At 45.4% G+C, this 24,916-nt stretch overlaps 1 protein-coding gene across 4 annotated transcripts in view; it reads left to right on the forward strand.

Annotated features, from left to right (window-relative positions):
- The window catches only part of SCMH1 (sex comb on midleg homolog 1 (Drosophila)), a 132,716-nt gene that overhangs the window by 102,269 nt on the left and 5,531 nt on the right, over positions 1 to 24,916 (forward strand). For all 4 annotated transcript variants that reach the window (XM_019548036.1, XM_019548037.1, XM_019548039.1 and 1 more), the window contains 2 exons: positions 19,545 to 19,748; positions 22,862 to 23,004. In XM_019548036.1, coding sequence (XP_019403581.1) covers positions 19,545 to 19,748; positions 22,862 to 23,004 — 347 coding nt within the window. The remainder of the gene's footprint in view (positions 1 to 19,544; positions 19,749 to 22,861; positions 23,005 to 24,916) is intronic.

Below are 24,916 nucleotides of genomic sequence, written 5' to 3' on the forward strand. Positions count from 1 at the left end.
AACCACTAAATTCTCTTTCATCCTAAGCTCAGGTAGAGGACCCAGGATTCCTTATCTCTTTGACTTTCTACTGTTCTTTAACAATTAGTCAGCTATCCCAACACAAAGTCTGTCAACTTCCATTCTATCAGGAAGGTAAATATAGAAAATAAGAGAAATACTTACTTTTGTAGCCTAGGCAGTATTGGCATGTTCTGGGGATCCAAAGTTTCAGCATTTTAATTTTGGTGGTTATACATATTTCCATGTGATGGAATTTGTTTTTCCAGTTCTCTTCTTTAATAAAAAGGTTCATTTGATTTGCCAACTGAGAAAATAATTGTCAATGATAGTGTGATATGCAACACAAACCCAGAAGCTCTACTGTTCAGACACTGATTATATTTGTCACGTTGGCAGGTTTGTTAGGCTGAGGGGTGACTGAATGCTGTGCATACAGTGTCACTTCAGTGCTTCCTGACCAGTGAAACAGGTCTTGGCATACTTGAAGAATATCTGGTCAGAATATTTTATTTTTCAAAGAGCATATTGAATTCTTTGCTGGGTAAGAACTATTTGAACTTTCCGTAGTAGCCATTGTTACCAACCTTGACATGATAAAGCCTTTGGAGAGTCCAGGCTCCATAGTAGGCACCAATGAGCCAGATCCCTGGCTGGTGACCACGAGTTGTATAATTGCCTCAGCCTGTGTGAATGATAAAAACCATATCTAAAATGCAGGGCAGGAAACTAACTGGTTAGAGAGGCATGTGATTCTTTTGTAGGCAATTCCACTGACCAGGAGGCACACCTTAAGGATCTGGCGCAGTGAGTTACAATACAGACTCAGATCCTCCTCCAACCTGCTACAATACCAATCATCGTTAATGACCTCCAACTCCTCCTGGAAAATAACAACCATCTTGAGATGGTAGCCATTGGGAGACAACCCTGTCTTGGCTTGGCATCTTCAGCAACAGACTACCTAACTCTTATTCTCACCAAGGTACCAAACCTTGCTTCAGACCCAGATGCCAACTGTTCGTCATTATCAACACAGATCACATGATCATTGGACCAAATAACATGAATTATAACATCTGCAGTTTATCTGCACATCTACCATCACTATATATGCTACCATCTGCTTATCGTAAACCTCTGCTATCTGCATTGGACAGCTGCCGTTTTTTGGTGTGGAGACACTGATACATGAGACGCTCTAGGCCCTTTAATTAAGCGGCTCTTGAAACTGCCCTAATTAAAGCATCCCCCCCAACTCCCAGGGCACCTGTATATATGCCCATAAATACTAATTCATTCAGAGAAGCATAACCTTTCATAGGCAAGAGCCTATTTCATCAGGTGCTGTCACTTACGAAAATGTGTTCCTCTCTGAACCCATTAGTCTCAATGTGCCACCCTGGTTAACTTTCTGCCTAACAAAATCAATCAGAGAATGATATAATCCACAATTTTGCAATTTTGTTGGTTTCTGAAGTTGTGTTGTTTAAGGACAGCTACTCTGAGGTCAGGGATGGAGCATCCAGGGAAGTTAGTGTTTTGCCATGGACTTTTACATGTTTTTGGACTTGATTTCAAATTGGTGTCCAAATTCATTCTTTTAGATTGGGATTGTCCATCTGGTCAGTGTAGATTGCAGAAGGGCACTGTAAACAAGTGATGGCAAATATGACATTGATAGAGACTGATGAAGGTGAATGAGCCCCAGATTTGTATTTTGTCTTATTTGGTCCAGTGATCATGAAGTCTGTATTGATGAGGGAGCACAGCTGGCTCCAGGACTATAGCAAGGCCTGGTGACTTGGTGAGAATTGGAGTTTCAAGTAGTCAGTGACTGGATAGATTTTCTGAGGTTGGGAGGCTGTCTATAAGCCATGATAGGCTTGTCCCCCTAGAATCCCTTGAGAAGATCATCATTTTCCAAGAGGGGCTGGAAGTTATTAATGATATGTCCAAGGTGTTAAACCCAGGGGCTGTGGGCGACAACCAGAGGGATTCTGTTGTCATTATCATGGATAGGGTTAGTATTTGTAGCAGGTCAGAGTGAGGTTTTTATTTGGCTGTGTTGATTTGAGTGGATATGGTTTGGGGATTATATTGTAAGTGTAGGAGAAGCCCTGTTCTAGATCCCTAAAATGTGCATCCCAGTCAGTAGGATCAAAGCAGATACAGTTGTAATGTAGAGCTTGCCTGTAAACAGTGGGTCTAATGATACCCTTAGGATGAATGCTGGTGGCTTGGAAGTAACTGTAGCAGTTGGTTGGTTTCTGATACAATATAGTGGTGATAGGCAACTTCAGTATCCAAGGAATGAATTTACTGTGTCGAGTATTCAAGAGTCAGTTTGAAGGGGTGAAAGTTATTAAAGTCCTGGTGGAATTTCACTCAACATTTCTTCCCATGTTTTCTACAAGTCATCAATGTACGTTAAATATACATGAGGGTGAGAGGGCAGCTTTGGAGGAAGAAGACTTTGAGATCTGTCTGTTTCAGGCCATCTGGCAATGTGGGACTGCTGGAGCACTTTGGCCAGCCAGAGGTGTGGGACATCCGTAGAACTCAGCCTACAGAAATGGCAGCCAGGCCCAGGATCTCCTCCCTGAAATCGGCTGGCTGGCTCCTCAAGTTGGGTAGACCCCTACTTATGGCTTGCAATCCGACTTTATGAGGGAGGTTGTTACTTAGTAGGTACTTAGTGTTTTCTTGTCATCAGGTCTGCTCATAGGTTTTAAGGCTTGACTACCTTTGTGCTGATACTTATGCCCTACATGCTAATACTGTTCTTACATTGCATCAACATTTCATCTAGCATAAGTACTGATTTCCACTGCACACTGGGCCTGAGACCCTACACATGGCTGCTCTTGGGGTTGTATGAATCTCATCTCGGGCAGTGGAAGGCCCACATGAGGTGACAGTTTCTCAGACATCTTTCCTGGTTTTCTTTCCAATTAGGATGGTTTCTTTTAGCTAACCAAATGTAGTGCAAGAAAGTTGTCTCTTTGAAATCCCAAACAGTTCACTTCTAGGAATCTCTCTACCCTTATATATGGAGGATTCAGCAAAACAAGCCAGGTTTAAGGTACACATTACTTGTAAAATATGCTTTCCAGTCTCATTGCCTTCGAAGCTTGAGATTATGGCATTTACTTAACTAATTCTCCATCTGCATTTAACTTGCCACTGGATCCATGGACTAGGAGTCACAGCTCTAGTCTGCAATGAAAGGGACTGTAAGAGCTTCCTGACCTAAATCCTTTTACCAAAGGAAAAAATAAATCAGAAAGCAGCTTCTGAGTCAGCCATACAGCATTGGTTGTGTCCCATCAAATAATTCCTTCTTAGCTCCTCCTCACTTTCTGAAGTCTATAAGAAGGAACTGATTGAGGTCATGCTGGAAACAGAAAAGGGGTTAAAATAACTCCTAAGGCTGCCTCTGTTGTTTTGGATGCGGTTGCTTCATCTTCAGATCCAACTACTGCCATGAAGCTTTGTATTTATTGGCTGTAGTGTTCTGGACTGTTTACAGAAGATGTAATGTATTCAGTTTGAAAGCTTAGGTCCTTCACAGATAAATCATTAGAGAAGGTGAGATTCACCTTTTGAGTAGGTGTCTGTTCACATATTCTCACACTTAGAAGTGCTCAGCCCGCAAGCCTCTAACCACAGGTTTTAATTCAGCAGTACTCATCCCCTCCCCTGAACTCTTCCCCTTTCACTGCTGAACCAGAAGGATAACTGAGAGGAGGCTCCATATCTCCTGTAAACTGCCTAGCTGATTTAAAGCAATTTCTTATTAGCTGGCTCTTGAGGTCTTTATTTAGGAACATGCGTCTGGAAGGGGCCTCCTGGGTCATCAGGTCTAGTCCCATGAATTCACAGTTAGTCATTTACCTAAGGCATCCCCAAAATCCCCACATCAAACCCTAACGCACAACAACAAAGCACAATATCCAAAATACCAAAGACTTCTTAAATTTGGCATATTTTTAACCTGTCCATACCTCATAACTTTTCTTTCTGGATCTTTTCTGATTGCCCTTTTATTCACCATTTTTTCCCTAAAAGACCTTAGTCTCTCTCTCTCTCTCTGGATTGTTTGCTCTTTCTGCCCTTTTGAGGGCTTCAGAAGAATTGCTCCCTGTATACACCTTTTTCTTTTTGGTAGTGCCACGCAGCACTGCTATTTTGTTACCCAGTGCTCCGAAGCAGATTACCTTCCATTGCGTTTCTTTGTTCCAGCTGTCACATCGTTGCTTTTTTCCCCTCAATTTATTGAAGGATTCTTTCTTTTGTTCTGTCCTTATTGTGGGTCTTCACCTAAAGCGTCAGGCTTCCAAAACTATGCTTCCTGTGAAAAGCTTTTCTTACTTCTGACTCCCTCACTAGGTTGTTTCTACTGTCTTTGGGGATCTGCCCTAACAAGGGCAGCATTTATCAGTATTTTGAGCCCAGAAAAAGTTAAAAGCATGAGATGTAGCCACCCATGGAGCAGACAGCGTGTCAGGCACTACCCCTTCACCCCTGGTAATTGCAGCGGCAGCAGTAGCAAACTGCCTGTGAGGAGCCAGAAGCCCTCTGTGCAGCAGGGAGCACGTGCCAAGAGCTGTTCCTCCATCCCTGGTTGTTACACCAGCAGCAGGCTGCCTGTGGGGAGCTGGAAGCCTTTCATGAAGCAGACAGTATGTAGGGAACTGCCCCCTCCCACAGCCCAGCACAGCATCAACCATACAGGCGCAGAGAGAAAGATTTCCAGCTCTAGGTTGCAGTATCGCCTGTAAAGCAGGGAGCCACCCCTACACTCCAGCAGCCCCTGTGTGGAAAGCCAGCCCCGAGGCAGCTATTCCAGGCAGAAAGTACCAACAACAGCTCTTGGAAGAAGTCAGTTATTTTGCCATCAAAAGTTTGAGTAGCCTAGTCCTTGTCACTGTGAGATCAGCTCCCTTCTTTTATAAATTACAGCTGCTGCATATCTAGCTGGGAATTCTCAGCCGCAGTCCCCATTAGCTCTCAAGGAGCCTTTGAGAACATTTACTGTGTGGTTAATGTGTTGCAAGGTAATGTTGGAGCCTTCTTCACTAACTACTACACCCCTTGCTTTTTTACCAGCAGTTTTCTATGTACTCTAACCAATAATAATACACTGGTATAAACATAAGCAGTTTTCAAATGTAAGCACTTAAGAAAAGGTCTCTGCATTTCAACCTTGGATTCCCATTTTCAGTGTCCTAGGTGTTCATGTGCAGCCAAATGAAGAATTAGGTAGCTCCACTTACGCCCAAGCTACACATCACATATATTACACAACTAACTGGTTAATTGCACAATAAATTTAAACCAGCCACATGTGCAAAGTAATTGTTACGCAATAAAAATGACTGTCCCGCTATAAAAAGAGCCAACCAGCCGCAAAGTTAGTGCTTGAAAATGTGTAACATCTCTGTAGCTGATTTCTGTCTAGCTTTAATTTGAATGCATAGTGGGGCTCTTAAATCTGGCTGTATATTGTAGCTAGCTGCCCTACCTCATAATCCTTGTGTTCAACCCAAGTGACAGCTTTTCTCTCAATTCATGCTTTGGAGAAAAGAAGAAACAATGTAATGAAACAGTTATAGTAGGCAGAGATTTGAATGTGCCTGTTAGGGAAGTGATGAAGGGGAATTAATAATTAAATAAATTGCCATCTTTGTCCCCGTCAACTATAGGCTTAATATCACCAAAAAAATCTGGAGTTCCTTATTGCAACAAAAAAGATTCACTAAGAGGAAATGCACAAACAGTCCTATTGTTATAAATAATTTATTTTGTATAGTTTCATAGTGCTTAGGGTCAGAAAGGCCCTAAACAGATCATCAGGTTCGACCCCCCACAGTATCTTCCAGTGTTAAGCACAAAATAGTCAAGCGTATGTGTTGAATTGTAAATGATTTTTTACTGACAGCATCTCCACTCAGGGTGCCAAAATTGCTAGTTATACCTCTGACCACATCCACCTCCAGAACTGAATCAGCATTTATATCACTCAAGGTCCATTTCCCCCTCCTCCTTTGGGAGTAGGATTCCTCATGCCTTCTATTTCATGGTCTCTTCTTTCATACCTGGATACTCCTCCACAAGAGGAGGAGGTGAGAGTTGTCTTTTTTCTCACTGGGGACCATGCCTCTCTCTGACAGCAAACTGTTAGGGTTATATCAATCCACCCTGAGTAAGAGGTCAAGGATTTAGTTCTCTCAATCTGTGTAGAGTTCTCTGAAAACGGACTTGTTTGTGATGGACCACAACAGAATGTAAGTGCTCTTGTGTTCCAGGACCAGCTTCAGTCTCTGTTCTAGCACTCTTTCCTGCATTCTCCTGTTTCCAGGGTAGAAGGCATCTATTGCATATCTTTCCCCAGTAACATTAATGCCACAGGTAATCATGAAGGTGGGGCAGGACTGTGCTAAGGTCATCCTGATAAGTACTAGCCTGGCCCAGAAGAATACAGTTTCAGGATCTATACTTATCCATCTCCTTCTGCTTCCACTCTGTAACCAGCTGCTCCATAACAACAGAGGAATGTTTCACCCAAACTTGTGCTCGTTTCATTTAACCGTTTGGATGCTGGATAGTTCTCACAGGTAGAGTACATCTGTTCCACCTCTGGCAGGAATGCTCCGACTCACAGCAGGAAGGTTCCAGTACACAACTAGTAGGCGTGTGCGAAGGAACAAGTATTCGATTCGGATTCAAATTCGGCTGATTCAGAGGGACAGTGATTCGATTCGGATCACTGTCCCGATTCAATTCAGCCGGTTTGGAGATTTGGCGCCGATTCAGAGATTTAGCTGTAGACTATAATGGGGAATCACTAAAATACCTATAACTTTGTGATTTATTTTTTTTTTGCAGATTCAGATGAAAACAGAAGGGATGGTAGCCCCTTCTGAGGGTCTGAAGCCTGCCAGGTTTCAAGGAGATGGGTGCAGGGGTTTCTATGGAAGTGCATCTCGAGGTTCTAAAAGCAAATAAAAAAAGCAAATAGGTGCAGCGTGAGAAGGGTGGCACTCACTCCATCTGCATGTGGAGCTTGGGGAACCCCAGCAGCAGGAGGTTCACCTTCAAGAACACCAGCTGCCAAAACAGGATACAAGGAGGTGCAGTGGGGTGTCACATCACCAGCAGTGCTGAACACCCTCTCGCTCGGGACACTCGTCAGTGGACAGGACAGGTGTTCCTGGGCAGTGGCTGGATCCTGCCACAGCTGGATACAGGTTGCCCAGTAGGCCAAGGGGTCAAATTGCAGTGACTTCACATCCTCAGCAAGATAGGTAGCCACCAAGGCCTCCACACTATCTTCCTGATGGTGGAGTCTGGTGTCTCTGGACCCCAACATAGAAGCCATCCCCTTGGCCCACATTGGCGGTGGCAGTGGTTGAGGAGATTGGTTTGTGGTTGGAGTACTGGCACAGGAAAGTGGATCCTCCTCTTCCACGTCCCCCTGCTTCTGCCCTTCTGCCTCCCTGACTCTGTTCACCAGCATCTTCGTCCGGTGATCAAGAGTTTTGCTGCTGCATGCGCTCCTCTTCACCCTCGGGTCGCACATGCCCGCCAGCATGTGGACCCTACTGAACTGCAGTGGATGCAGCTGTTTCTTGATGTCTTCCTTCAGCTGCTTCACCAGTGCCTGCAACTCTGGTGAAAGTGGCTTGCCCCAGCTTGGAACATTAAACCCCTAGAACTTCCCTATTTCATTCTTAAGCTCTTTCACTATGGGGATCACCTGGTTAAGGAGGGCATCGCCAGCACTGGGGCTTTCAGTGGCCTCAAACATCTTGAGGACCACCAAGATCTGGGAGATGGTATCTCACTCTGTTTTGTTAAGGGAGCCACTGATCCCAATCTCCCTGACCAAGGCCATCTCATGGATGGCCTTCTGTTGGTCCACCAGCCTTACCAGTATCAGGTACATGGAGTTCCATCGAATCTCCACATCCTGCATGATTTTGTGCTGTGGGATGCTCAGCTCTGACTGTTTGTCCCGCAGCATCTGGCCCTCCTTAATGCTTTGGTAGAAGTAGCCCGCCACCTTCCTGCATTTTGAAATAATCTGGCTGTCAGTGCTAGCACTGACACCAAGAGCCCTGTCCCCCTCCAACGTGTCCCTGACTACAAGGTGGAACTTGTGTACCATACAGTGGATGCCAGCAAAGTTGACATCACACACAACCTTGACCATATTGGCCCCATTATTGGTGACCATGAACCCACGGGTGAGCTAGCCCTGTCCAACAAGCCACCTCTGCACCATGTGGTTCAAGGCCACCCTGATCTCCCTTGCTATCTAGGACCTATCCATCACCTCAGCTTGAAGGAGAGCCCACTGACGCGCTGTGACTGTTCGCATGAGGGAGAGGTAGGCATGGTCTGCACCCCAGCTGCTCGAGATGTCCAAGGTGAAGTGCAAGGCTACCTGCAGACCTGCCTTCCACAGCTCCTTCCTCAAGTACTCCCTGCATGCCTCATACAGGGAGGCCACCACTGTCCTGCTAAAGGTTGTGCATGCGGGCACTTGGTAGGATGGAGCCATGAGCGCCATAAGCTGCCTGAACCCTAGAAGCTGAACAACAATGCAACAGTATCGCCATGCTGGTGAAGTGTTTCACATCCTTGCCCCAGCTGATCTGCCTTTCGCAGTACTAGCAGGTAGCATACCTGGGATCATCTGCCACCTCAAAATGATCCCACACAATGCTTATACCCTCCTGCCTCTGGGTTGAGGGTGGGGATCCTGCCTTATCCCCCTCCTCACCAAGCAGAGGCACAACAACAGGAGAAGCTGAGCCACCTGCCCCCACAACCTCCTCTGAAGTGCCTTCCAGAGAAAGAGACCTGCCTCTAGGGGAACTTTGAGGGGTGTGGAGCACAAACACAAATTCCCCCTCCTTCCCTAGAATTTCCTTTACTCTGGCCCTGAGCTCCTTTGCTTCCAGATCCAGCTCCCGTCTGGCACTGGAAGGCTTACACTGGGAACTGAAATTGGGGTGGAGAATGAAATGCTGCTGCTGGTTAGTGGTGTTAGTGGTGCTGGTGCAGGCACTGCTACCACAACCTTGTTCCGACTAGCGGCAGAAGACTCACCGCTGCCAGGAAAGAGGGTGCGCCTATGTTTGGGGTGGGGGGAACTTGCAGCTGTCCCTCTGCCCCCTCTCCCTCTTCTGCCAGAAGACCTGGCACCTGCCTTTCCAGCATGCTGTTTGGTGTGCTGCAAAATGTGTGCATGTCTGTAATATATGGTGTGCTTTCCTGCACAGTGATGAGACACCTGTCAGGGAAAACAGATTTCTTTTTGTGGAGGGAAAGAATCAAGACAGCCTAACAAGAACAAGTAAAAGGAATTTGGGGGAAGAATAAGTTGAAAGGACTGGATAAGAATAACAGTAGGGATTGTAGGGAAGGGTAAGTAGGAAAGGACTGCATACAATTTACAAGAAGAGAGACTAGCTAGCAAGAAACTAGATAGCAATCCAGAGCCTTTTAGACACTGCTGCTCCAAGACGGAGACAGCTCATAAAATGCACAGATCGCTTCTATGTCCCTCCCCCAGAGCCCTGTGATTGGAAAGGAACTCAGAGAAAGACGAGTCACTGGCCAGCTACAAATGTCAGCATCAGAGCAGTCTTTCCCCCTCTCAGCCATTTCCATATATGAAAGATCACCCTTCCTCCTTCTCAGTTTCTGTTTCCTGCAAGCCTTCTGAATCGATTTGGAGGCTTCTGAATTGATATGGACCTTTTAATGGGTCTCCCGGTTCGATTCGGGTTTGGAGATTCAGTGGCAGTCATTTCTGCCAAGAAGTCACTAGGAGTCAAGCCGTGATAGCGTAACCACCGTCTACAGCATCCCATCTATACAAACTAGTTGCCTGTACTTACCTCACGTTCCTGCAAAAGTGGTTTTCAAGTTCCATTTAGTCAGGAAATTTCTATGCTATTCTTGTTCCTGAAGGTGGCGTTTCCCATGCTGAGACCACTAGCATACTACTTACTCAAAACCAAACCTTTAAAAGGTCTTAATGTTTGTCTGTGGCCATAGCCAAGAGATCTAGGGGATCAGCTGTTTTCTCTCCAAGACTATCCAGTTTGTGGTAGGTGTGCTATGTTTTGGCTGAGGTATGTCCCCCTGGTTTGAACGTTATCTGAGAACTAATGCTACCTCTGAATCCTTGTTACATGGGGTCTCCGTAATAGGTATCTTCAGAGAGGCAACATGGAGTTCAGCCCACATTGTCACTAGACACCATTGTGGAAGTCTCCTGGAGTGACGTACCATCTGTAGAGCAGTAATTGGCTCATTTTTTTTTCCTGAAAGACTCCCAAGTTTCTTCCCCAGGTATGTGTGGGGACTGCTTTGAAGTCACTCACATGTGAATGTGTGGAGGTCTTGGAGTGAGGAGTTCTTTGAGATGTGCTGTCCATATGCACATTCAAGCCACACACCCTCTTTCTTTCCCCCCTTCCTCAGAATGTGTCTCTGGAAGGATCTCTGATATTCTGTCCTTTATCCTCTTGATGCAGGAAGGAGTCTGAGGGGAGGGCTTGTAGCAGCCCTCAGGGTACTGCTAATGTAACAGAGTCTCCAATGAGAGGCTCAGGGGTTGAGCACATCCACGTGTAAGGATGTATACGGACAGCACTTCTCAAAGCACTCCAATAACTGGTAAGTAACTTCCTTTTCTCAGTCCACTTTGAAGTCCTGTCTATCAGTTGCCCTCCAACCTTAAATGGCTTTCAGATGCTCAGATTGTTTCAACCTACTCAATTACGCAGTGAATAGAAATAGATGCCTCTGACACCGGTTGTTGTTTTTTTGAAAAGCAAGAATCTAACTTCTTTCTGGTGATCCTGCTACCTTGGGGACTTCCTAAAATGTCAGATACAACAGAACATTCATTGAAATCCTAAATCCACTACCATAGTATCCCTGTTTGTGCTGCTTCCTACAGAGTGTGTTTTCTTCCTCTCTGGTAGCCCAAAGTAGAAAAGGCCTCTGATAGAAGCATGATGGTTAACTTGAATGGTTTCTGCCATTTGGTGCAATCAAACCATCTCCTTTACCCACTTGTTTTCAAAACCACAGTTCTGTGATTGTTGGCAGCCCATTCTGTTCAGTGGGGGCCAACCTTTTCGGCAGGCATGCCACAAAGTAGCCCCATGGAGCACTCTGATCCCCTTCCTCTGTCCGATCTACTGCTTTGCTTTCTGCTTCCTGTCCTGAACGCTCTGCCCAGTCTCCTGTTCTGCTCTGCACTATCTGCCTTTCTCCTCCCTGATCTGCCACATGCCACACAGAGATTGTCCATGACATTTCTGGCACTCATGCCACAGGTTGGCCATTCCTGGCTTAGAAGCTGATAGGATCTTCTCCATATACCATTTAACTTCTTCAAGGAAAGGAGATTCTGCTCCTATTAATTCTTTAATGCAAAAAGAATGTGAAGTTCTGGCTCATGATAGACCTGAGAGCACCTGACTTGTTCATTCACAATTCACAGTTTCATAGTTAGTAGGGTTGGAAGAAACCTGAGCAGATCATCAAGTCCAACCCCCTGCCATGGCAGGAAAGGATGCTGGGGTCAAACGACCCCCGGCTAGGTGATTGTCTAGCCTCCTTTTGAAGATCCCCAGGGTAGGGGCAAGCACCACTTCCCTAGGAAGTTGGTTCCAGCTCCTAGCCGCCCTGACTGTGAAGTAGCGCCTCCTGATGTCTAGCCTGAACCTACTCTCAGTCAGCTTATGGCCATTATTCCTTGTAACTCCTGGTAGTGCTCGGGGGAACATGGACTCTCCCATTGCCTGCTGGTCCCCCTTGGCAAATTTGTAGGTGGCCACCAGATCTCCTCTCAGCCTTCTCTTGTGGAGGCTGAACAGGTTCAGGTCCCTTAGCCTCTCCTCGTAGGGCCTGCCCTGCTGCCCCCTGATCATGTGAGTGGCCCTTCTCTGGACCCTCTCCATGTTGTCCACATCCCTCATGAAGTGCGGCGCCCAGAACTGGATGCAGTACTCAGACTGCGGCCTGACCAATGTCGCATAGAGGGTGAAGGTCACCCTTGGACCTGCTCGTGATGTATCTGTGGATGCATGACAAGGTGTGGTTAATTTTGCTGACTGCGTCCCCACACTGCTGGCCCATGTTCATCTTGGAATCAATAGTGACTCCAAGATCCTTTTCTGCCTCTGTGCTAACAAGAAGGGAGTTCCCCAGCCTGTAGGTATGGTACTTGTTCTTCCTGCCTAGGTGCAATACCTTGCACTTGTCCATATTGAAACCCAACCTATTCTCATCCGCCCACCTCTGTAACCTGTCCAGATCTAGTTGTAGCTTGTCCCTGTCCTCCAGTGTGCCCACTTCTCCCCACATCTTAGTGTCATCTGCAAACTTGAACAAGGTGCTTTTCACCCCCTCATCCAAGTCGCCGATGAAGGTACTGAACAGTAGGGGCCCGAGGACTGAGCCCTGGAGAGCCCCACTGCCCATGTCCCTCCAGGTCAAAAATGACCCGTCCACCACCACTCTCTGGATGCAGCCTCCAGCCAGTTTGCGACCCATCTGACTGTGTAGGATACCACAGTTGCCTAATTTCTTAATCAGAATGGAGTGGGAGACAGTGTCAAAGGCCTTCCTAAATTCCAGAAAGACTACATCCAACGTGACACCTGCGTCCAAGGCTTTTGTGACCTGGTCATAGAAGACAACCAGGTTGGTCTGACAGGACATGCCTCTAATGAACCCATGTTGATTGCCTGTAAGCATAATCTCCCCTGCTGGTCCCTTGCAGATGTGCTCCTGGATAATTTTCTCAAAGAGCTTCCCCAGGACCGAGGTAAGATTAACTAGCCTATAGTTTCCTCAGTCCTCCTTCCTCCCTTTTTTGAAAATGGGACCACATTGGCCCTTTTCCAGTCATCTTGCACCTCGCCAGAGCACCATGAGTGCTCGTAAAGCTTTGCCAGGGGTCCTGCAATGACCTCTGCCAATTCCCTCAGCACTCTGAGTGGAGATCGTTGGGACCTGCTAATTTGAACACGTCTAGTCCAGTGTAACATGCTGACCTGGGAATCGGCCTACTTAATTCCTAAACTGGTTTGCAACTCCTGACATTGCTTTCCTGTGGCATAGCCAGCTTATAGGAAGTGCTTTTATTTCTGCATTAGAAGGGTTCACAACTAATATAGAGCAGCCTCTTAATGTTGTTTTTGTAGCTTACAAAGCATGTGCGCCATGACAGACATAGAAATGGGTGGGTTAATTTCTTCAGTTTAATCAGGCCACATGCAGATGAGGAAAAAGTGAAATACAATGTGAAACAGCTTTAAAAAACTCCTAAAATCCCTTGGCTTGTAGTTTGTTCTTTGTTCCTGTATCATGAAGCAGAAACACAAGCGGAAATGTTTGCATATCAAATCTCTCCCTGAGCCAGTTTCATGTAGCATTCTAAGACCTGATCATTTATATGTTGTAAAAATTTTCTGAGTTTTGGGCTAGATGTATCTTCCTACAGTGATAACCCCTTCGAGCAGAGGATGCCATCATTTCAGTTGTGCAAAAGACCGTGCTATCTAAACAGTTCCAAGTGTGTGCTCATCCCTGTTCCAGGCTTAAAGTCAGGCATGCCAATAGGTGAGCCTTAGTCATGGTTCTTTTGGCATGGGTTTAAATGAAACGGTGAGGAAACATACCTATTATGTTTTTATAAATTAACAGTCCATGTAGGAGAGTGTCTTAGAATTAACTGTAATGATTAACTCCCAACAAACATCTTGAAGTAGGTTGGTTGCCACTTCATATTGAAGCAGGCTCTACTTTGCTGACAGAGATTAGAAGATTCTCAACACAACGTCTTTATCAACTTGATTGACCACAAGATGAACATGAGCCACCAATGCAAGGCTGTGGCTGGCAAAGCAAACCAAACTCTGGCATGTATCCACTGGTGCATCTCAAGCAAAACCAGGGACATCATCTTCCCAATTTACTCGGCCTTAGTGAGGGCGCAGGTGGAGTACTGCATCCAGTTCTGCGCCCCCCACTTCAGGAGGGATGTGGATAAGTGTGAGAGAGTACAGAGGAGAGTCATCAGTATGATCAAAGGCCAAGAGAGCAAGCCTTATGAGGAGAGGCTGAGGGACATGGGACTCTTCAGTCTGGCGAAGAGAAGCGAAGCTCAGGGGTGACTTGGTGGCTGCCTATAAGTATATGAGAGGGGTGCATCAGGATCTGGGAGAACAGTTGTTCCCCAGGGTTCCCCAGGGGATAACTAGGTCTAATGGTGACAGACTTCTAGAAGGCCAAGTCAGACTCAATGTAAGGAAAAACTTCTTTACGGTCCAAGTGTCCAAGGTCTGGAACAGACTCCTCCTAGAGGTGGTGCAAGCACCTACTCTGGACTCATTCAAAAGGAGTTTGGATGCTTAAATTGCTGGGACCACTTGAGCCCTGCAGACTTCTTGCCTCTGGCAGGGGAGCTGGACTCGATCTCACAAGGTCCCTTCAAGCCCCTAATGTCTATCTTGATTTTAACTCTGAACCTTGTTCCTCTCCCCGCTTTCTACTTCAGTGGGATGGTCTGCTTAAGGACTTTGTTGTGTGCCTGCATATTTTATGAAACCCAGGAGTTTTCCACCTCTTGTTCCACTGAGAAACCTCAGGCTCTTGTATTACATTTATTGCAATTGAATTATAGTGTAGTCAAGCATTTGACTCTCTGGAGACTTGTAAATCAAGGCTGAACATGCAACTTTAATTCTAGCCCTTAAGTAAATACATTACTTTATAATTTCTGCTTGCATTGTCTCATACTGTTTTTTGCCAAGGAACTTCTTTCTGCACTGCTAAGTATATGTAAGAATATGAGCATATATTTAAAGACTCCATTTTAGTGCATTCAAAGCAGAAATAAGTTTGTGTGTGCATCTTTGAGTTGAACATATTCTGAGGACTAACTTTGGATCCTTAACATTGAACTGACATAGTTTAAGCTGTTACTTTCCATATAACTTCCAGGCCTTCTGAGTCAAATTCAGGAATTCATTCATTTGGATTAAGTCCTCTCATGGAGCCAGTAACTTCTTTGTAAGATCTGCAGTGCTAACTACTAACAGTACGTGCACACTTACTTGCTCTATCTGTTAATAGCTAGGTCCTGCACTGGCTTTCATGGGACCTGAGGGTGCTTAGCACTTCACAGGACTGAACCCTAAAGATATGTATATGTATATGTGTACATCACTGCAGACTCACCAGCTGGGAAAGTACCAAGATATTTTTCACCTCTTTGCTTATAGCTAGGTTTTTTTTCTAAAGCACAATTCAAAACCTGACAGCCCACTACTAGGAAGTATGTCAGCAAGCTGGAGAGGACATATCCTTCCTCCAAGCTAGTAGCAGCTTCCCCTTACCTTTTATTACCTCACCCAGATATGTTATGAGAGAGGCTAGGACCTGATAATCCTTTAAATGCCACGGCACCTTAATTTCTTGCCACAGCTCGCAGTGAAAATTGCCTTTGGGCAAGTATCAAACAGGGGAATCAACCATCCAAAGGGTTCGTGTTTCAGAAAGTTTTATATGTGTGAAGAAGGGAATGATTTATGGAAAGTATCTCAACCTTATACGTTACCAAACTGTATTTTTGATTGGATCCAAAAAAATGAATGGGATTCTCGTATTGGTCTCCTCCCAGGCCCTGTGTAAATTGCTTCGACTCTCAGAATATGTCTCTCCAGATTCAGCTCAGGAGAAATGATTTGACTCATCCAGGTTTATTTTCTTTAAATCCTTTATTCCCTCCCACACACCACCACCACTCCCATTCTCATAGTTTAGAATTGCTGCCCGCAGTGTTTGGGTTGAGGCCTGCAGAGGATCCATTCAGTGAATCTGAGTCAGACAGTACCCTCACTTGCAAACATTTGCCCTAACTTTACAAGGATAAGGAAGTGGAAGTCTCCTTTTCCCCAGTTTTTGACAGGTCTTTCAGGCAAATAAAAAGAACTTCCTTCATCCTCTGGATCCTCCCTTCTTTTGGGTGCATTCCTAGCATTGTTGGCTTTGTGTTGGCTTTCATGCCACACTAATCTGGTAAGTCAATTAGAAAGGAGTTGTACATTCTACAACAGTAAATGTATTTTAAAGAAGCACTGGTTACCTGCAAGTTGTTATCCATCCACACAAGCAGTTTCATCTCTCCTATCCCAGTAGTTTGCCGCCTGCTGAAACATGCTTGCACTTGTTCCACCTCATCACGGATTGTAGTGCTGTTTCTTCATTAAATAATTCTCAGTTTTGGGTTCCTGAGTGAGATTTTTCAATTAGTGGTCTACCCTCCTCCTCATTTCCTATCTCCGTATAGTTTTGGTCTGTTCGGTTTACAGGCTTAGTCTAAGGACAGAAACCTAAGCTCCAACACGTGCAGCTGCTTGTGTTCCATTCCTGCTCCCTCTCAGCTTGTTGCAATGTGTTTGGCAATTCAAGTAAAAACAGAAAAACATTAAGTCTTTTAAACCAATATTAGGTAAAGCTAAACTGTGGTCAAACTGGAAGTCGTGTTCTATGATGCATACATACTACAAGCTGTTGAATAAAAGCAGTACATGTCATGTCATTCACTATGTTTTTCTCTTACAAAAAGGATTGACATGTGCTTCATAAATAACTATGTAATACTTTAAACTGTGCAACAGGACTCTGGTCAGCTGAAATGACTCTCTGAAGTCGGGACAGTCTAAAATCCTGACTGTTGGTCCTTGAACAAGAGTTGCACAGAATACACAGGAACGGGACGGCCTGTAATTTCCCTTGCTTAGCCTAGATTAGACTCTACCCACATAGTACTAACACCCAAAATAGTAAACACCTTTTCAGCTATCCCATTTCTCAGGGTTCCCCTGCTACCCCTGAAGGCCCGAGGATTAGGTAAATATATCAGGAGGCCAGGAAATCTGGGAAAGTGAGAGAGGAATTGAATGCCCTGTCTGCATTCCTCTTATTTACATCAGGGGAATGGCCGCCTGATGATTTCTGTTCTGAAAATCCCTGGTGGGAAGGAGACAGACTCAGTAGGTGTGTCTACACATCCATTAATGCACTTTAGGTAACGTGCATTAAATCCAGTACCTCCAGGTGCCTATACACAAGCACCAAGGCTGCTCCAACGTGCTGGAATTCCAGGACGTCAGAGCAGACTTGATAAATTAAGCCTGCTGAAGCGTTGCCACGCTCCAGCAGCCTCCTGCATCTTGCATCAATGTCTCCACACTTTAAAATGGTGGCAGGGGCTCTTGAACTAAAGCTTGTTGAACGAGCTTTAGTTCAAGTGCCCCTACTGCCATTTTTAAGCATGGGGATGCTGATACACAAGATGCTGCAGCACTTTAATTAGACTGCCACAACCCCAGCACCACCCCCCCCCACCGCTGGAGCACCTGTAAAAGAGCCCTCCACTGTGAGATACTAGAAAAATGCACATGAGCCTGTTTTAATTTAATGCGCATTAGCTAAAGAGCACTTTTTGTGACTCGTTAATGCACATTAAAGCACACATGTAGATGCACACAATGATCACACTACAAGCTGCGGTCAGGCTGAATATATTTAAGTCGGGTCCTGGGCAAGCCTAGCACATTCCTGTGAACTAAGCCCTGAACCAACCCTGTGTCATACTCAAGCTGTCTATCTCAGAAGAGTCTGAGCTCAGGCCTGCTCTCACAAGGTGTGCGAGAGAGTGAGTAAATGAGGCTTATTTTGGCAGCGCTCCCTGTTGTTGTTTCCAGGGGCCAGGTAGGTCCTCCTACAACACAGTTTGAGTAACCAAGCAGCAACTCAGTGAGTATAAGGGCTTTGCTACATGGTCATTGTGGACAGTTTCTAGAGCTCCTAACCCCTGGATTGTCTATGCATTAAAACCTTGAAGTGGCTTTAAACATCTGTTACATGACTTAAATTTACGCCACTCCAGGTCAGGATTAACTGATCCTCGCTACCCTGTTCCAGTTCCATTAAAGTGTGGCCACTCCCCACAGATGTGCCGCACATATTGAAGTCCTCCAGTATCCTAGGATCTCCCTCAGCCCTGCTTGTAGAGCAGGGGTAGAAGCCTGTCCTGGCTTTCCAGCCCTCTAGTGGCAATTCACAGCTACAGCTCCTAGTCCTGCCCCTGCTCACCAGGCCTCTAGAGGTAAATCACAGCTGTGTGCAGGGGAGGCAGTCAGAGAAGGTTTCTAAAGTAAGGGTGTGACTGCTCCAAACGCCAGGCTAGCACTAACACCTATCAGCATTTGTGTGATTCACAGCATAAGGTGTAACAAGGCCTTAAATTTATTGTAGCCATTACTTGCAGTATCAGCTGGGTGGTCAGGCTGGGCAACAGCAGGGAGAGCTGAGGGCTAAACACAAATGCAGAGTGCATTTTTCCACCCTTTTATACCCTATAAATGTTTTTACATCACAGAAGTGTTTCCAATCCTGCACTGCTGTAACAAATCATATTGCTGACCATGCCACTGTAACTCAAGCATGTTACTACTGACCATGAGCTATCATTGCTCAAATATGACCAAATCAAATTTGGTGTAGGCACCCTTCACTTTGCTAATTAATGAATGTATTTAATTATAGCTTTCCTAAATACCTTTTATACTTATCCTAGGCATGTTTGTACCATCCTGTGTGCTTTTCTTATCTGTTATACTAGTTGTGTACTAATCCTGTCCTTTTCCAAAGGTTTTGATGCACACTGTTGCCTTCCACCAAACTTCAATCCTGTGCCTTTTAACTCCTACTGCTATAGGCCTACCACATAGCCTGCACCCCCAGGTTTATCCAGCAGGTGGTTTAAACATATCCAGGTTGTTCCTACTGAAAACTCACCACGCTCACAGCCTGCATCTATGTGAGCACCTGAGTAGCATTATTAAACACAAGAGGGCAATAGCCTGTATTATTTAGAAGTCTTTGGAATACCTTATCAAACCCAATTCTGCATAGACAGTTAAGCAGTGCCCACCTTGGAGATAGATGGAGTCAGTGACCTCCTTTCTGGGGCCCAAGTGGCAGTCCCAGCACCATGTAACAGTACTAGATAACCTTGTCTGTTGACCAAAGGTTAGAGGAGGAACTTGGCACACTTGTGCTTTACCTATATTGAGGGAAGCCCCTTGCTGTTATCCATCCAGGACCTGTCTCACCTCCTGGAAAACCCCAACCCCAATGCTCAAGGACTTCTGCCTAGAGCAAGGGAGCTAAGGTACGTAAAACCAGGGAACAACCCAGTGTGGGGTTTGATCCAGAGCTGTCATTCTGGATCCTAAAGCAATCACCTTCCCCTCCACTCAGAGCAGTTTCTGTAACTTCTCTACAAGTCTTGCTTACTTCATTTGTCTTAGCATTTGTTTTCATACAGCCTTTTATCTCCAGGGAATGCTCCTCTAACTCAGGTTTTTATATAGAATAGTACCCATGTTCTGCATGACCCTCATGGGTTCTGATTATAGTTTGGTGTCTTGCAGGTGAAACCTTTGTTCTGGGAGATTGTCTCCCAGGTTCCCTAGAACCTCGCCTGGACCCAATGGACTCTGCCTTGAACTCTGTCAACTCATCTAGCCCCAGCAGGAACTCCAGAGACTACCGCTTGCAGGGATACAGGCATCTACACCAACCTTCTAGTCTCACTCAGGGGAATTCATCTGCCTTGCGTAGGCTTAGCTCTGGGGGTAAGAAAGCTAAAAAGCCAACCCTTCAAAGCTCTTCATTTGTCAGTATGGTGCTTTTCTTGTTCTAGTTACAACTTTCCAATGCTACCAAATATGATAGACTGGCCTCTACTTTAGGCAATGGTTTTTTTGTGATGTCTTTTGTGGGAACAACTCTGTAGTTGGGGGAGAAGTTTGACAAGTTTTGGGGAACAATGAAAGATACCTCAAGAAAACCCTTGTCCTTCATACATTTACTGGCCTCTGCACTGACAATTAAGCAGGTAATTTACTGACAGACAGTAAATTGAAATGTGGACAGGTCAGTGGATGGTACTCAGTCTTGGCTCAGCCCAAAGATTGTATGGGGATGTCAAGGTCAGTGACATAAATGTGTAGTGCTGTGTAGCTACACAGCTAGGGATATAGGTATGGGTTAATGAATTGGGCAGTGTGTATAAGCTGCTGAGAGAGCTGAATGAGTGGAGAAGCGAATGGATTAGAAGGGGCCAGTGAGATGAAAATTGACTGGCTGATTTGATTGGGGTAGGTGCCTAGGCAGTGATTGAATAAGGTATGGCTGACACAGTTTTTTATAAAGCAATGTGTGGGACAGGAGCATTGATGCTAATAATTTCATTAAATCAGACTGTGCGCAATCCATGGATTTGTAATGAGACAGTGTGATTTCATGTGCATTACCTCACCAGAGCTGTTGGGGTTAAAAACAGAAACAACGCACTACACAGGATTTTCAGTCTGTCTTCCTAGGCAAGGTAGATAAATAACACCAACCAAAAGATTCAAAATACCTAGGGAGTAAATAGGTAGTGACACTTCAAGAAGTAGGTGTTTTATTGGCAGGTAAGCATTTGAAGGGAGCAGAGTATTACAAAGGGACTTGCCATACTAGAAACTTGTTATACTAGAAAAAAATGACAGATCCATGACAAAAGTTGCAGGCAGCACCAGTCTCTTGTGTTCCCTGGTCTGGGACTCCCTGCATGCCCTTTCAAGGTCCAGGCACATGGGCTGTTCACCCCTTGCTTCCGGTGGCAGGTTCCACACAGCTGTCTCCCCCAGTGAGTAGAGCTTCCCCAGCCCTACACAAAGCACTGGAACAGCCTGCTGGGAGTCCCATCAGGTGGCAGTGAGCAGAGCTGCTCAGCAGAAAGCACAGGAACAGCCCCACGTGAGCAGCCAGGGTGAGGAAGCTCCCTGTGAGCCTCCCACAATAGCAGGGGCTGCTCAGCAGTCTGCCCTGCCTGCTCAGCTCCTGCCCCCACTTGCTGGGAGCCCCTTGCCTCCATCCAAGCTGCAGTGTCATGAGCTGGTTGAGGGGTGCACACACCCTGGCACCATGGATGATGGGGTTGCTTGCAACCCAGGAATTTTAAAAGGCCGCTGGTACTCAAATACCAGCAGTCCGTTAAGCCACCAGGACCTTTAAAGGGCCCAGAGGTAGCTAGTAACTGGTTCCTGCTACTCCTAGGTTGCTCTGGAATCAGGAACTTTAAAAAGCTAGCAACCCCCTCCCTGCAGAGGGAGATACGAGACAGCCAGCTATCACCCCCTGACTTTAGATAGTGCCTTTGTGGCAATTTTGTCACTCCAACCTCTCTAAGGGGCTATATACATGTAGCTGCCCATAACAAACTTTGTCAAGGCCCTAAGATTGCAGAATTCAGCACTCAGAAGATGGAAAAAGTGAAGGGTGACTATTCATCCTTCACTCTGTATATGCATGTATGTTCCAGTGGCATCTTTGATAATGCATATACTTTTTAATATAAAGAACTGCAGTCTAGAATATTAGATGCATGTGTGCCTTGAAGTAAGGTGTGTTTATGTTTAACAATTGCATCATAATATCACTGCTCAAAGAGGAGAGACTTGTTTCATTCTTTACTTAGCATATCCTGACTCTTGAATGCTTAAATATGCAATCATCTTGTTATTTAAACACATTTTTGTATTTAATATTTTTTATTATTTTTATCAAAAGAAGATTCTAGGGGCCAGATCCTATTGAGTGTTTAGGTAGACTTAGGAGCCTAGATGCAATTCTGTTCCCCAGTTCACATCCCTGAAAATCCATATTACATTTGATTTTGTAAAGTACTATCACCTGACCCTTAAAACAGAGTAACAAAAAAGCAGTGAAGAAGTGGACAACCTGTCCACCTTTGCTTTAACAGGTTTTCAGGAACTCAAACAGACTTGCACATGGGCACCTAAATCAATTTAAGTGCCTAATAACTGGAATAGAATCTGCCCACACATCTTTTACATTCACCAGTTAGCTGAGAGACTAGTATGGATAGGTAGTGAAGGGCAAAGAGATTTGAGATCCTGCTAGCTATGAGCCTGAAAGTACAGGAACTATCAGCAGTGAAACAAGAGCCAGTCAAGGCACATCGACAGAATGATAAGCAAGGAAGTGGGCCTGAAAAAAGGTGTGCATATGTCAGAGATGCCAGTTACTAAAATGTGAGTCACCAAGATGCTAATAAGGACATTCTGTCAAAAAAGAGGGAGTTGTCGGCAGTAGTCAGAGTAATAGGCTTAGCACAATAAGGATGGATCTGGGGTGTGGAGAGGCTGTAATATCATAGCAAGAGCAGCTGCAAATAGAAGGCATATACCTGGAGGTAGTGGCGAGGATGGTGCGCATGATGAATCAGAATGGAATGCAAAGGAGGGAGAAGGAGCAGTAATTGAAAAGGCAGCTCTCAGAATGGCAGAGACCAGAGTATGTGATGAGTATTATGGGAAGGAGTCAAGGGTAAGTATGAGTGAGAAAGGAGGTAAGCACTGGGCAAGGAAAGATGGGGGGCACTGGGGAAGGTGGAGCCAATGGAGAGATCAGTTAACCAAAGGAAAGTGCTGGAGGAACGCAAGTGAGTCTGATTTGCTGAGCTCTGCGAGAGGAGGTTGCTTAGGTTCTGGTGGAGTGTGCCCCTTCTGTGATCTGTTAATGTTTCAAAAAAAAAGGCAGGGTGGGGAATAAGTGGAAACATGGGGGAAAGTAAATACTTTGATTTGAAGACCACGATTCATGTAAGCATTATGCTAACATCAGCCTGGAGTTTAGTTCACAATATAGCTGCTTCTCTCGCTATTGATCCATTTAGGTTCTGATAGATACCTAGGACCTAGAGACACTTCCCGGCTGAACAGCAGAGACCCTTCTTCCTGGACAGTAGAGGATGTGATGCAGTTTGTACGGGAAGCTGACCCACAACTGGGACCCCATGCTGACCTCTTTCGAAAACATGTAAGTATATCCGTGTGTGTGTCCACTTAGAGGTCCAGATTCTCGCTTCATCTCAATCCAGTGAAGTCAGTGAATCTATGCTTACTTCCACTGGTAGAAGTTCTCATTCACAAGAAGAATCCCCAGGGATTTCTCTTCCTGTTACACAAACTCGCACAATTTGTAGAAATTAAAACAGAAAAGCCAAGTTAGACCCTGCAGCCCTGGTCTCTAGACTCAGGCAGAATCACTTTCCAGTGCACGTTTACTTCACCAATGTGCTTAGAAGGGAAAAGCATGGCTTGGCCTTCATGGTAAATAACATCCTTTCCTGTGTGGTCAAAGATAACTAAAGATATCTGCACTTCTATATGAATTCCACAAGGTACAGGACAGATCCCTGACAAGCACCCCCGAGTGGCACACAAATTCTGTGTGCTTACAGGCTGTGCGGCTCGCAGTGGGTAGTGAGGCCCATGTCCGCAGCATCACAATTACAAGCCTCTGCCCCTTACTTCAGTAAAGTGAGTAGCAATTCATTTTAGTCCTGGAACCTTCAAATGTCCCTCTGTGCCAGGGAGATGTGTATCTGTCAGTTAATCCCATTGATTGAGAGCAAATGCTATTAAAATTCAAAGTGACTTGTTGGGGGATCTGTTCCTGATCTGTATGTCTGTGTGTGTGTCTGCTTAGTGTTAAGCATCTGCATTAGTTCAGCACATAGAAAGTAGAGGAAGAATGACAATTTCAAACACAAGGTTCCAGCAGCTTGTTTGTCTTTGCCTTTATTGCATGTAGTACTTTTCACGTAATGAACGGCAAAATTCACACAGCTGGGAAAACAGGAGGAAAAAAGATTCCAGATGGACTTGAATCTGCAAGGTCAGAGTATTTTGATCTTACTCCAATAGAGCACTTAAACATGCTGAACTTGAAATGTGTAGTCACATGAGAAGGCAGTAAGGATGTCCATTTGCTAAAATTTCAGCATATACTAAGTGTTCTTTTGGAGTGGCGTCAGAATGGCTTGGAATCTGTATCTGATTTCACACAGCTGCTGGAGCTTTAACTTCAACATGTCCTGACTTTAATAACTTTTAAACTGTAGAGCTGTGTTGCTCCTCTTCATTGGGAGGAGGCACATTGGCAGGTAGGGCAGCAATCTGATGCATATTCACCCGAGTACAAGATTATCCCAAATTAAAGACACCCCCCAATTATTAGATTCTAGGCATGAAAAATTATAAATTTTTTTCAATTTTTCATATCTAGAATCTAAGTATTGGACGGTCCTCTTAAATGTTTCCTTCTACATCACTGCCATAGGGAAAGTAGTGGCAGGCAAAGTGGCAACCAAGGGAAAGGTACCCTGTCCAACGCTCTTTGTTCCCCCTTGCCACTTACTCCCTCCCCATGCCCGCCATCTGCCCCTCCCCTTCCAGTGTCTTCCCCATCCTGCCACTTGACTCCTTTGTCGTGTTTCCGCCCCACCCTCATCCTTAACTTTGCAGCTGCTCTGGTTATGTCTCTTCTGCTAGGCTAGGCAGCAACAGCAGCTCCAGCCTCCAGCCCAGGTCAGGGTCAGGGTTGGAGCTGCAGTAGCTCACCCTGCTGCTGCACATGGCCCTTCCTCATGCTGTCTCCTGCTCTGTGCATTCCTTTCCCTGTGCTGCCCCTTCCCCACACTCCTTCCCTGCACTTCCTTTGCTCTGCACTCCCCTTCCTCTTAGATTTAAGTAAATATAGTAGTCCTTACATCTACAGACAGGCCTCAGTAAACCACCCCAGCAGTCTAAGTAGCACGAGTGCTACTTAGATTGCTGTAGATTGCATCAGATTGCTGCCCTACCTGCGAATGTGCTTCTTAAATTTTTCCAATGAAGAGGAACAACACAGCTGTACAGTTTAAAAGGACAATAAAAAGTCCTTTTTC

The sequence above is a fragment of the Crocodylus porosus genome, unplaced genomic scaffold, assembly GCF_001723895.1.
Source record: "Crocodylus porosus isolate Cpor-Errol unplaced genomic scaffold, CroPor_comp1, whole genome shotgun sequence".
In the NCBI taxonomy this organism is placed as follows: domain Eukaryota; kingdom Metazoa; phylum Chordata; order Crocodylia; family Crocodylidae; genus Crocodylus; species Crocodylus porosus.